This window comes from Trachurus japonicus, chromosome 6 (genome assembly GCF_045865225.1).
Source record: "Trachurus japonicus isolate A0001 chromosome 6, Traja_1.0".
Lineage (NCBI taxonomy): Eukaryota > Metazoa > Chordata > Actinopteri > Carangiformes > Carangidae > Trachurus > Trachurus japonicus.
This window is the reverse complement of record NC_140912.1, coordinates 18,655,618-18,667,631: the sequence shown is the minus strand read 5'-3', so window position 1 is coordinate 18,667,631 and position 12,014 is coordinate 18,655,618. Positions and strand designations below refer to the sequence as shown.

At 41.0% G+C, this 12,014-nt stretch overlaps 2 protein-coding genes across 2 annotated transcripts in view; both read right to left on the bottom strand.

The window, feature by feature from the left end:
• Nucleotides 1-10,628, bottom strand: part of LOC146986025 (fatty acyl-CoA hydrolase precursor, medium chain-like) — a 10,961-nt gene extending 333 nt beyond the window's left edge. The window contains exons 1-14 of the mRNA XM_085779580.1: nt 10,508-10,628; nt 9,751-9,943; nt 9,516-9,657; nt 8,914-9,047; nt 8,603-8,756; nt 8,393-8,497; nt 8,198-8,296; nt 7,908-8,051; nt 7,709-7,786; nt 7,485-7,623; nt 7,239-7,388; nt 7,062-7,134; nt 6,665-6,971; nt 5,053-5,190 (exon numbers count right to left, since the gene is read on the bottom strand). Of these exons, the coding sequence (XP_085635706.1) occupies nt 6,785-6,971; nt 7,062-7,134; nt 7,239-7,388; nt 7,485-7,623; nt 7,709-7,786; nt 7,908-8,051; nt 8,198-8,296; nt 8,393-8,497; nt 8,603-8,756; nt 8,914-9,047; nt 9,516-9,657; nt 9,751-9,943; nt 10,508-10,583 (1,674 nt within the window). The 5' untranslated portion in view covers nt 10,584-10,628 and the 3' untranslated portion in view covers nt 5,053-5,190; nt 6,665-6,784. The remainder of the gene's footprint in view (nt 1-5,052; nt 5,191-6,664; nt 6,972-7,061; nt 7,135-7,238; nt 7,389-7,484; nt 7,624-7,708; nt 7,787-7,907; nt 8,052-8,197; nt 8,297-8,392; nt 8,498-8,602; nt 8,757-8,913; nt 9,048-9,515; nt 9,658-9,750; nt 9,944-10,507) is intronic.
• Nucleotides 7-3,999, bottom strand: LOC146986026 (fatty acyl-CoA hydrolase precursor, medium chain-like). The gene is made up of 13 exons (XM_085779582.1): nt 3,806-3,999; nt 3,049-3,241; nt 2,814-2,955; nt 2,212-2,345; nt 1,901-2,054; nt 1,691-1,795; nt 1,496-1,594; nt 1,206-1,349; nt 1,007-1,084; nt 788-926; nt 542-691; nt 365-437; nt 7-274 (listed from the first exon to the last, which is right to left on the bottom strand). Exons 1-13 carry the CDS (start codon nt 3,879-3,881, stop codon nt 88-90), a joined length of 1,674 nt encoding a protein of 557 aa, XP_085635708.1. The 5' UTR covers nt 3,882-3,999; the 3' UTR covers nt 7-87.
• Nucleotides 10,629-12,014: the final 1,386 nt, after the last annotated feature.

The window sequence follows — 12,014 nt, the reverse complement described above, 5'->3', positions numbered from 1 at the left end:
ATGGTACTTTGTAAATAAGTACATTTTGTTTAGTTCAAGGTGGTTCAAGGGGAAATCAATGTTTTTTAAGTGACTGGATTGACTTTTCTACAGCTCACTGTGCTCCGTTTTCTCCTTCTGTTCTTGGATCTTCCCTGGGAGGATCTCAGAGTGGAAGACAAAACGATTCTTCTTCAGGTGATGACGGACTACCTGCTCCTTTAAATCAATTGATAGGTACTCTTCTTCTGCGCCATACTTTGGCCAGTGGACAAGGCCATCCCCATTAGGAGACCTGCTCACACACACACAAACAGGTTATTAATAAAGGGTCTTATATCCACATCTAATGAAAACTTTGCGTCTCATGAGCGGCTGTTCCTACCCTGTGCGAGCAAAGTTGCCCCAGTAGCTCATCACGGTTTTGCTAAACACCTCCTCCTCTTCAGGGCAGACATCTAAAATAATGACAGTCTGGTAAAACCCTTTTCACTCCAGGAAGCCAAGGACTGCTCACATACCTGGTCTTCTGTTGATCCAGTCATTTTTACATTACACTTACCAAGTACTCTCACATGGGTAGTCGTAAAACAGAGTCCTAATACTGTAAAGATTTCATCTTCATGGTCACTTCCAACAAAGCTTGGCCTTTTTGCCTGCAGCATTGAGGGAGCATGTTGGTACTCATACAGGTACACAGCGGAGCCTGCATCTGGTAACAGGTGTTATGTTTATGAAAGTGTGAAACAAATGCTATTAAATTAAAGGTTCTGAGATGGATTTGAGTAATCACTGAATGAAGAATTACCTCTGTGGGCATTGGCAGTCTTGATGGCTGGGATAGTAAATATTAAATCTCCAAGCATCTCAGTAAACCCATTTCTAATTTTCTCACGGTCTTCGCTGGTTCCAATATATTCTTGTGTAACCAGATCTTTGGCGATGGCCTTGAGAAAATGAGGAAGACTTCTGTCAGAGAAAGTTGAGCATGATAAGGAAATCTAATGTCAGGCAGTGTGTATCTTACATCATATTGGAAAAGGGTGAGCATGTTCACGACATGCTCCTTATCCATCCCCTCTGTCCAGTTTGGAGGAGCCATGAACTAAGAAAAGAAAAATCGACACTCAGACACACAGGAGCAAAACAAAACTATTTCATGAGCTGATCTGGGAATCAGTATTAGTCACAGAAATTGTATTCACGATTCAGCATTTAACACTTACACTGGGAAGTAACCAGCCTGCTTCATCGTTATTTACACCGGTCATGAATGGTAGAGTGAGAAGTTCTTTGTTACGGAAAAGCTCATCCACTGGTTTTGGCAGGAAGTGTCCATCAATACTTACAGAAACTATCAATGTTGCATCCTTTATAGAATGAAATGTAGAAAAGAGACAGTTACAGTTTCATAAGATCCAAAGATTTCACAGAAATATTTCACAGGACACTGTGAGCTCAAGTTCAACTAATACTTTCCAATTAGTGTGCGTAAACTTGGTATACAGTATCTCACCTTACTAAGTTCCACAAAAGTATCTAAATCAAGGTTTTTCATGCAATGGGAGATCTTCTCTGTGCTTTCCAGGCTACAACCAGATATATTAGCTACTATCTGAGGACAGAAATAAAAGGGATGTTACAACGATTTAGAGATACAATGATGTTCTCAATCAATATTTACTATAAAACAGCCACACTGATAACCGACCTGTGCCACAGGTAGAGGGTCATTTAATATGAGTACATCCATTGCAGCAGTGCCACTCTCAGCAATGCCACGGTGGATCAGGCCATCAGACAATGGTGAGAGGAGCTGTTAATTCAGAAGAAAGAAAACATGACAGGTTGACAGACATAAATGTGTGATACAAATGAATTTGTTTATCTAAAGAAATCCTCTCTCCAGACTGATCCTTACCAGAAGGGATACACTCACTCCACCAGCAGACTCTCCAAATATCGTAACTGAATCTGGGTCTCCTCCAAAGTTATGAACGTGCTCCTGGATCCACCTCAGAGCTTCCACCTGGTCCAGCATCCCGAAATTCCCGGACACGTGCTCATCTCCAGTGCTGGATGGAACAAACAATTATCGTTTACCAGACCTGCATTCACACCAGCTGGTAAAAGTTACCGTGACTGAATTTTGAGTTTTTCTTAACATGTGGTACAGATGAGATCAAAAGTAAGAGAATGTATTCCTGTGCTTTGTGACTTGAGTGTTTTCACCTGAGAAAGCCCAGAACTCCCAAACGGTACTGGATCAAAACCACAACCACATCCTGGTAGGCAGCCAGGGCAGAGCCATCATACACAGAGGCTGACCCCATACCAAACCCTCCCCCGTGGATCCAGACCATGACCTGGTAAAGTAAAGAAAGACCCTTATTCTTTCCATGAGGATTGAATAACGTATTATATCTAATTGAGCTCACCCCATAAGAATTTCAATTAACACAACATTAACCCAAACAGCCTTTAATTCAACTAAATCCACAAAACCACATTCATTGGCTCATCTTTTTTTTTTTTGTGGCTTTTTTGCCTTTATTTGATAGGACATAGTAGAGATAGACAGGAAAGGGGGAGGCAGAGAGAGGGGGAACGACATGCAGGAAAGGTCTGCCCGACGTGGGATACGAACTGGGGCCGCCTGCGGCGAGGACTGTAGCCTCTACATGGGGCGGCCGCTTTAACCACTGCGCCACGTACCGCCCCATTGGCTCATCGTTTTGCCAATATCACTACTTCCAACCATCAAAACAACTTCTAAAAGCTGAACCCTGGTAACTGAGCAGCACCATTTCAAAGGACAAGGAGTTTTTACTCACTGGGAGCTTGGCATCATGAGCTCTGTTTGCAGGAGTGTAGATGTTGAGGTACAGACAGTCTTCAGAGATGTCTGGAATATCTACCACCATAGCGCCAAATTTCTCCAACAGGTCAATAGAGAGCTCTCTATGCTGAACACACCTGAAAATTATATTTTTTAACCAATAAGTAGCTATTGGGCGTGATTACCGCGATCTTATATGCAACCATGATGATTCTCAGTGGATGACCTACATAGGCGGCTGCTTGGTGGCGTCTCTTACTCCTTCCCATCCCTCTACAGGCTGAGGTGCAGCCAGTCTCAGAGCAGGGCCTACGGGGGGCTTGGCAAATGGGACGCCCAGGTAGGCATGGACTCCTGCCTCCTTCCCCTTCACACTCACATATTCACCTCTCAGGCTCCCAAGCTTTGTGTGGACTTCAGGCGCTGTTGGGATATTGAGGGTGTGTGAGCGTCATAATGTGTCAGCTCACAATTTCTCAGTTCAATTTCCCAGGGAAAAATATGTTATAGCTACATAACAACTGTAATTACATTGGATATGAAATATTTGATTGTTTTGTCCTTTGCCAGTTGGAAGCAACTGCCAAGTGAACAAGTCTTAGAAAAAACAATAACTTCCCCTTTGGTTTTAGAAACAAGATATATTTTCCCAAACTGCAATTTCATCACAGTAGCCTATCTGTTTAACTGGTTAGGACTGAAACAAACAGTTTCAAATCTGTTAGTTGATCATCCATTAGTTAATCAAACTTTTAACATTTCAGTCACTTCTGATAGGAAACTCCCAAACATTGCCAGATCTTTGTCTGTTTGTTAATCATGAGACAAAACAAGCATTTTGACAGATGTCACATTTTAACAGTTCGGTTCATTTTTCATTAACAATGAACAGAATTCACCCTTCATAAATCCAACCCATTCACTGTAGCTCTATTCTCGATGGAGCTAACATAGCTATGCCCTTTGGACTAGTTCTGTCTGACTTACCTTGTGAGTCTGCAGCACCAGCACTGAGACACAAAAGAGACAGAAAGAAGAAAGTTTGCACAGCTCTGAACTCCATTACGTTTTGCCTCCGTGAGGAATCTGCAGGCAGCTGAATGGAGGAAAAGCCAGTGTAGTGCAGCTCCCCGTGAAGCTTTGTGGTGTTTGCCCGGACACCTGCCAGAACTTCCAACCACAGCAACAGGTGACCAACAGACGAAACATGTCCCGCCCCCTCCCTAAAGGTAATGACTCTGCAGTTTCACAATAAGTGGCCATAAGAAATTATAGCCCAGAATGTCCTCATAAATTAGTATTTGTTTAACCACCTCGTGGTTATAGGCTACACATACTGAAAATAATTTAAGAATATTGTCTAATGTTTCACCAAATGCAGGAAATAGCAAAAATATTCATTCATTAAATAGATCACAACATTAGGGGAAATGGGTTGACTAAGATATTGGTAATGGTGATGGGCAGTTACTAATATCAGTTACATCCTTAAAATTTGCAGTGTTTTTTTTATTTTACACAAGATCAATGTTCCTCATAAAAGTGTGTGTTGAGTGTATACTATATGTTATAAATGTATATTAACATATTCATCCCATAGCCTGACGATATTATGTCTTATACTGTAAACATAACATTTTTTAAACATGTTTTTCATACTTTAATTATAAATTGGATACAGTTTATATTTTCAATGTATACATAGATTATTTGTCTATATGTTATAAACATATAACTTCATATATCCAGAGGGTGTTTAAGTGACATATGTGGCAGCATCACTTACTATTAGAATACACACAATTTTTTATATAGGTATTGTTATGATAGGATATTACGGAACACACAAAAAATCATGAGATAATTAAAAAAAAAACATCAAATATATGAGCATCATGCAGAAAAGCAGACACAAAATTCGAAGCAGTGGGGATAAATACATATTTTTTTCCTTCACACATCCAGTGTCAACTGAACTCCTGGCTCAATGTCTTTGAATGGTTGTCTCATAAAAGCTCAAAAACTCTGAAAAAGTTACATGATATTTAGTGCTAGACAAACCACTGCTATCAGAACACCATAATTTCAGACAACTCATGTTAACTCTTTCACATCAATGGTCAGTGCACGTGAGTGTCAGGAAGACAAACAAAACAACCAAACCCCTTCAAAAGACTTTTATTTTGTAGAAGAATCCAGTGCATTAAAATTAGACAAGTGGAAGAACATGTTACTTCGCTCACTTTGACAAAAGTTCACCTGAGGAATTTTTTAGTCATCTTATAGACTATGATGTCCTTTCAACATTTTGCATAATGTATGGTACTGAAGTTGAAGACAAATGGACTTCAGCACTTTACGACTATGATGACCTGGATTAGAGCACTGGAAAAGAGAGTAACGACACGCATTGGTTCAATGCGCCTCCTGATGGCGGAATATGAGTATTGCAAAAGCGCCCAAGAACTGACATCTCTGCATTGTTGGTGAACGAGCAAGTGTGGTATTTTCAATGATTTAAGGACATTTATAGATCACCCACGTTAATAGCATCATTGAGGACCATTTACAGATAAACATTAACACATAGGCTTCCTGTAGGATTTAGAATAGACTTCAAAATCCTTCTGCTGACTTATAAGGCTCTTAATGATAAAGCTCCAACCTATCTGAAAGAACTAATCATTCCTTACTGTCCTACCAGAGCACTCCGCTCCCAGAATGCAGGTCTGTTAGTGACTCCCAGTATCTCTAAAAACAGACTGGGAGGTAGAGCCTTCAGTTACCGGGCTCCTTTACTGTGGAACCAGCTCTCTCCATGGGTCAAAGAGGCAGACACTCTAACTACATTTAAGTCTAGACTTAAGACCTTCCTTTATGACAGGGCTTTTAGTTAGGGCTGGTTCAGGTAGCTCTGAACCATTTTATAGCTACGCTGCTATAAGCTTAGACTCCTGGGGACACATCTGGTTACACAGAGCCCTCTCCTTTCCTCTCCTCTCCTCTCCTCAGTATATTTTTGAACTGTCATTTTCTGCTGTACTTTGTAGTTTGGCCTTGGTGTCTCGCACTCTCTCTGTGTTTCCACAGATCCACCGGAGCTCCATCTCTCTGCACCAGCCGCCACCTGCACCGCCCCCCCTCCCACCCCTTCCCCTGCTGTTAGACCGGCCTCCCCTTCCTTCCCATGGACCAGTCTGCCACCCAGTCTCCCATCGAGCTGACCGGCTCTCCCTGCCCCCCCCCTCCCCTCACCAGAGACTGCCTTCATCAACTCCTGCTAACATTTCCATATTTCGCACATTCTGTGACAAACTGTAAACTGTTTTCTTGTCTGTAACAACATCTATTGCACGTCTGTCCGTCCTGGGTGAGGGATCCCTCCTCTGTTGCTCACCCTGAGGTTTCTCCGATTTTTCCCTGTTAAAAGGGTTTCCATGGAGTTTTTCTTCAGTCGATGTGAGGGTCTAAGGACAGAGGATGTTGTTACGATGCCATGTAAAGCCCTTTGAGACAAACTGTTTGTAAAAACGGGCTATACAAATAAAATTGCCTTGCCTGCCTTGCCTAAAAAACACAAAAACAAAAAACAGTTGCCTACATTAATGTTTCAATCTACATTTTGTAATAAACAAATTAAAAGTGTAATTTGATATGACCAAGACACCTAAAAACAAAAACACGGCCGTTTTCATCAATTTACAAGCAAGTGGGCAACACACATACATTGGAGTGAATGAGTTTTCTGGGCGCTTTTGCAATACCCATATCCTGCCACTCTGGGCGCAAAACCCTTACCACGGGAGTCAATGGTGGTGTCGTTACTCTCTTTTCCAGTGCTCTAACCTGGATGACTGAGAACCTTCACGGACATAATGTATGGTACTTTGTATGTAAGTACATTTTGTTTAGTTCAAGGTGGTTCAAGGGGAAATCAATGTTTTTTAAGTGACTGGATTGACTTTTCTACAGCTCACTGTGCTCCGTTTTCTCCTTCTGTTCTTGGATCTTCCCTGGGAGGATCTCAGAGTGGAAGACAAAACGATTCTTCTTCAGGTGATGACGGACTACCTGCTCCTTTAAATCAATTGATAGGTACTCTTCTTCTGTGCCATACTTTGGCCAGTGGACAAGGCCATCCCCATTAGGAGACCTGCTCACACACACACAAACAGGTTATTAATAAATGGTCTTATATCCACATTTAATGAAAACTTTGCGTCTCATGAGCGGCTGTTCCTACCCTGTGCGAGCAAAGTTGCCCCAGTAGCTCATCATGGTTTTGCTAAACACCTCCTCCTCTTCAGGGCAGACATCTAAAATAATGACAGTCTGGTAAAACCCTTTTCACTCCAGGAAGCCAAGGACTGCTCACATATCTGGTCTTCTGTTGATCCAGTCATTTTTAAATTACACTTACCAAGTACTCTCACATGGGTAGTCGTAAAACAGAGTCCTAATACTGTAAAGATTTCATCTCCATGGTCACTTCCAACAAAGCTTGGCCTTTTTGCCTGCAGCATTGAGGGAGCATGTTGGTACTCATACAGGTACACAGCGGAGCCTGCATCTGGTAACAGGTGTTATGTTTATGAAAGTGTGAAACAAATGCTATTAAATTAAAGGTTCTGAGATGGATTTGAGTAATTACTGAATGAAGAATTACCTCTGTGGGCATTGGCAGTCTTGATGGCTGGGACAGTAAACATGAGATCTCCAAGCATCTCAGTAAACCCATTTCTAATTTTCTCACGGTCTTCGCTGGTTCCAATATATTCTTGTGTAACCAGATCTTTGGTGATGGCCTTGAGAAAATGAGGAAGACTTCTGTCAGAGAAAGTTGAGCATGATAAGGAAATCTAATGTCAGGCAGTGTGTATCTAATCTTACATCATATTGGAAAAGGGTGAGCATGTTCACGACATGCTCCTTATCCATCCCCTCTGTCCAGTTTGGAGGAGCCATGAACTAAGAAAAGAAAAATCGACACTCAGACACACAGGAGCAAAACAAAACTATTTCATGAGCTGATCTGGGAATCAGTATTAGTCACAGAAATTGTATTCACGATTCAGCATTTAACACTTACACTGGGAAGTAACCAGCCTGCTTCATCGTTATTTACACCGGTCATGAATGGTAGAGTGAGAAGTTCTTTGTTACGGAAAAGCTCATCCACTGGTTTTGGCAGGAAGTGTCCATCAATACTTACAGAAACTATCAATGTTGCATCCTTTATAGAATAAAATGTAGAAAAGAGACAGTTACAGTTTCATAAAATCCAAATATTTCACAGAAATATTTCACAGGACACTGTGAGCTCAAGTTCAACTAATACTTTCCAATTAGTGTGCGTAAACTTGGTATACAGTATCTCACCTTACTAAGTTCCACAAAAGTATCTAAATCAAGGTTTTTCATGCAATGGGAGATCTTCTCTGTGCTTTCCAGGCTACAACCAGATATATTTGCTACTATCTGAGGACAGAAATAAAAGGGATGTCACAACGATTTAGAGATACAATGATGTTCTCAATCAATATTTACTATAAAACAGCCACACTGATAACCGACCTGTGCCACTGGTAGAGGGTCATTTAATATGAGTGCATCCATTGCAGCAGTGCCACTCTCAGCAATGCCACGGTGGATCAGGCCATCAGACAATGGTGAGAGGAGCTGTTAATTCAGAAGAAAGAAAACATGACAGGTTGACAGACATAAATGTGTGATACAAATGAATTTGTTTATCTAAAGAAATCCTCTCTCCAGACTGATCCTTACCAGAAGGGATACACTCACTCCACCAGCAGACTCTCCAAATATCGTAACTGAATCTGGGTCTCCTCCAAAGTTATGAACGTGCTCCTGGATCCACCTCAGAGCTTCCACCTGGTCCAGCATCCCGAAATTCCCGGACACGTGCTCATCTCCAGTGCTGGATGGAACAAACAATTATCGTTTACCAGACCTGCATTCACACCAGCTGGTAAAAGTTACCGTGACTGAATTTTGAGTTTTTCTTAACATGTGGTACAGATGAGATCAAAAGTAAGAGAATGTATTCCTGTGCTTTGTGACTTGAGTGTTTTCACCTGAGAAAGCCCAGAACTCCCAAACGGTACTGGATCAAAACCACAACCACATCCTGGTAGGCAGCCAGGGCAGAGCCATCATACACAGAGGCTGACCCCATACCAAACCCTCCCCCGTGGATCCAGACCATGACCTGGTAAAGTAAAGAAAGACCCTTATTCTTTCCATGAGGATTGAATAACGTATTATATCTAATTGAGCTCACCCCATAAGAATTTCAATTAACACAACATTAACCCAAACAGCCTTTAATTCAACTAAATCCACAAAACCACATTCATTGGCTCATCTTTTTTTTTTGTGTGGCTTTTTTGCCTTTATTTGATAGGACATAGTAGAGATAGACAGGAAAGGGGGAGGCAGAGAGAGGGGGAACGACATGCCGGAAAGGTCTGCCCGACGTGGGATATGAACTGGGGCCGCCTGCGGCGAGGACTGTAGCCTCTACATGGGGCGGCCGCTTTAACCACTGCGCCACGTACCGCCCCATTGGCTCATCGTTTTGCCAATATCACTACTTCCAACCATCAAAACAACTTCTAAAAGCTGAACCCTGGTAACTGAGCAGCATCATTTCAAAGGACAAGGAGTTTTTACTCACTGGGAGCTTGGCATCATGAGCTCTGTTTGCAGGAGTGTAGATGTTGAGGTACAGACAGTCTTCAGAGATGTCTGGAATATCTACCACCATAGCGCCAAATTTCTCCAACAGGTCAATAGAGAGCTCTCTATGCTGAACACACCTGAAAATTATATTTTTTAACCAATAAGTAGCTATTGGGCGTGATTACCGCGATCTTATATGCAACCATGATGATTCTCAGTGGATGACCTACATAGGCGGCTGCTTGGTGGCGTCTCTTACTCCTTCCCATCCCTCTACAGGCTGAGGTGCAGCCAGTCTCAGAGCAGGGCCTACGGGGGGCTTGGCAAATGGGACGCCCAGGTAGGCATGGACTCCTGCCTCCTTCCCCTTCACACTCACATATTCACCTCTCAGGCTCCCAAGCTTTGTGTGGACTTCAGGCGCTGTTGGGATATTGAGGGTGTGTGAGCGTCATAATGTGTCAGCTCACAATTTCTCAGTTCAATTTCCCAGGGAAAAATATGTTATAGCTACATAACAACTGTAATTACATTGGATATGAAATATTTGATTGTTTTGTCCTTTGCCAGTTGGAAGCAACTGCCAAGTGAACAAGTCTTAGAAAATACAATAACTTCCCCTTTGGTTTTAGAAACAAGATATATTTTCCCAAACTGCAATTTCATCACAGTAGCCTATCTGTTTAACTGGTTAGGACTGAAACAAACAGTTTCAAATCTGGTAATTGATCATCCATTAGTTAATCAAACTTTTAACATTTCAGTCACTTCTGATAGGAAACTCCCAAACATTGCCAGATCTTTGTCTGTTTGTTAATCATGAGACAAAACAAGCATTTTGACAGATGTCACATTTTAACAGTTCGGTTCATTTTTCATTAACAATGAACAGAATTCACCCTTCATAAATCCAACCCATTCACTGTAGCTCTATTCTCGATGGAGCTAACATAGCTATGCCCTTTGGACTAGTTCTGTCTGACTTACCTTGTGAGTCTGCAGCACCAGCACTGAGACACAAAAGAGACAGAAAGAAGAAAGTTTGCACAGCTCTGAACTCCATTACGTTTTGCCTCCGTGAGGAATCTGCAGGCAGCTGAATGGAGGAAAAGCCAGTGTAGTGCAGCTCCCCGTGAAGCTTTGTGGTGTTTGCCCGGACACCTGCCAGAACTTCCAACCACAGCAACAGGTGACCAACAGACGAAACATGTCCCGCCCCCTCCCTAAAGGTAATGACTCTGCAGTTTCACAATAAGTGGCCATAAGAAATTATAGCCCAGAATGTCCTCATAAATCAGTATTTGTTTAACCACCTCGTGGTTATAGGCTACACATACTGAAAATAATTTAAGAATATTGTCTAATGTTTCACCAAATGCAGGAAATAGCAAAAATATTCATTCATTAAATAGATCACAACATTAGGGGAAATGGGTTGACTAAGATATTGGTAATGGTGATGGGCAGTTACTAATATCAGTTACATCCTTAAAATTTGCAGTGTTTTTTTTATTTTACACAAGATCAATGTTCCTCATAAAAGTGTGTGTTGAGTGTATACTATATGTTATAAATGTATATTAACATATTCATCCCATAGCCTGACGATATTATGTCTTATACTGTAAACATAACATTTTTTAAACATGTTTTTCATACTTTAATTATAAATTGAATACAGTTTATATTTTCAATGTATACATAGATTATTTGTCTATATGTTATAAACATATAACTTCATATATCCAGAGGGTGTTTAAGTGACATATGTGGCAGCATCACTTAGTATTAGAATACACACAATTTTTTATATAGGTATTGTTATGATAGGATATTACGGAACACACAAAAAATCATGAGATAATTAAAAAAAAAAAAATCAAATATATGAGCATCATGCAGAAAAGCAGACACAAAATTCGAAGCAGTGGGGATAAATACATATTTTTTTCCTTCACACATCCAGTGTCAACTGAACTCCTGCTCAATGTCTTTGAATGGTTGTCTCATAAAAGCTCAAAAACTCTGAAAAAGTTACATGATATTTAGTGCTAGACAAACCACTGCTATCAGAACACCATAATTTCAGACAACTCATGTTAACTCTTTCACATCAATGGTCAGTGCACGTGAGTGTCAGGAAGACAAACAAAACAACCAAACCCCTTCAAAAGACTTTTATTTTGTAGAAGAATCCAGTGCATTAAAATTAGACAAGTGGAAGAACATGTTACTTCGCTCACTTTGACAAAAGTTCACCTGAGGAATATGAGTATTGCAAAAGCGCCCAAGAACTGACATCTCTGCATTGTTGGTGAACGAGCAAGTGTGGTATTTTCAATGATTTAAGGACATTTATAGATCACCCACGTTAATAGCATCATTGAGGACCATTTACAGATAAACATTAACACATAGGCTTCCTGTAGGATTTAGAATAGACTTCAAAATCCTTCTGCTGACTTATAAGGCTCTTAATGATAAAGCTCCAACC

Excerpts from the sequence above, each read along its gene's own strand:
- LOC146986026 (XM_085779582.1), bottom strand. The coding sequence starts at position 3,881 with ATGGAGTTCAGAGCTGTGCAAACTTTCTTCTTTCTGTCTCTTTTGTGT. Across the intron at positions 1,796-1,900 it reads GAGTGAGTGTATCCCTTCTG|CTCCTCTCACCATTGTCTGA; the intron begins GTAAGGATCAGT and ends CTGAATTAACAG. Across the intron at positions 1,350-1,495 it reads CTTTTGTGGAACTTAGTAAG|GATGCAACATTGATAGTTTC; the intron begins GTGAGATACTGT and ends CATTCTATAAAG.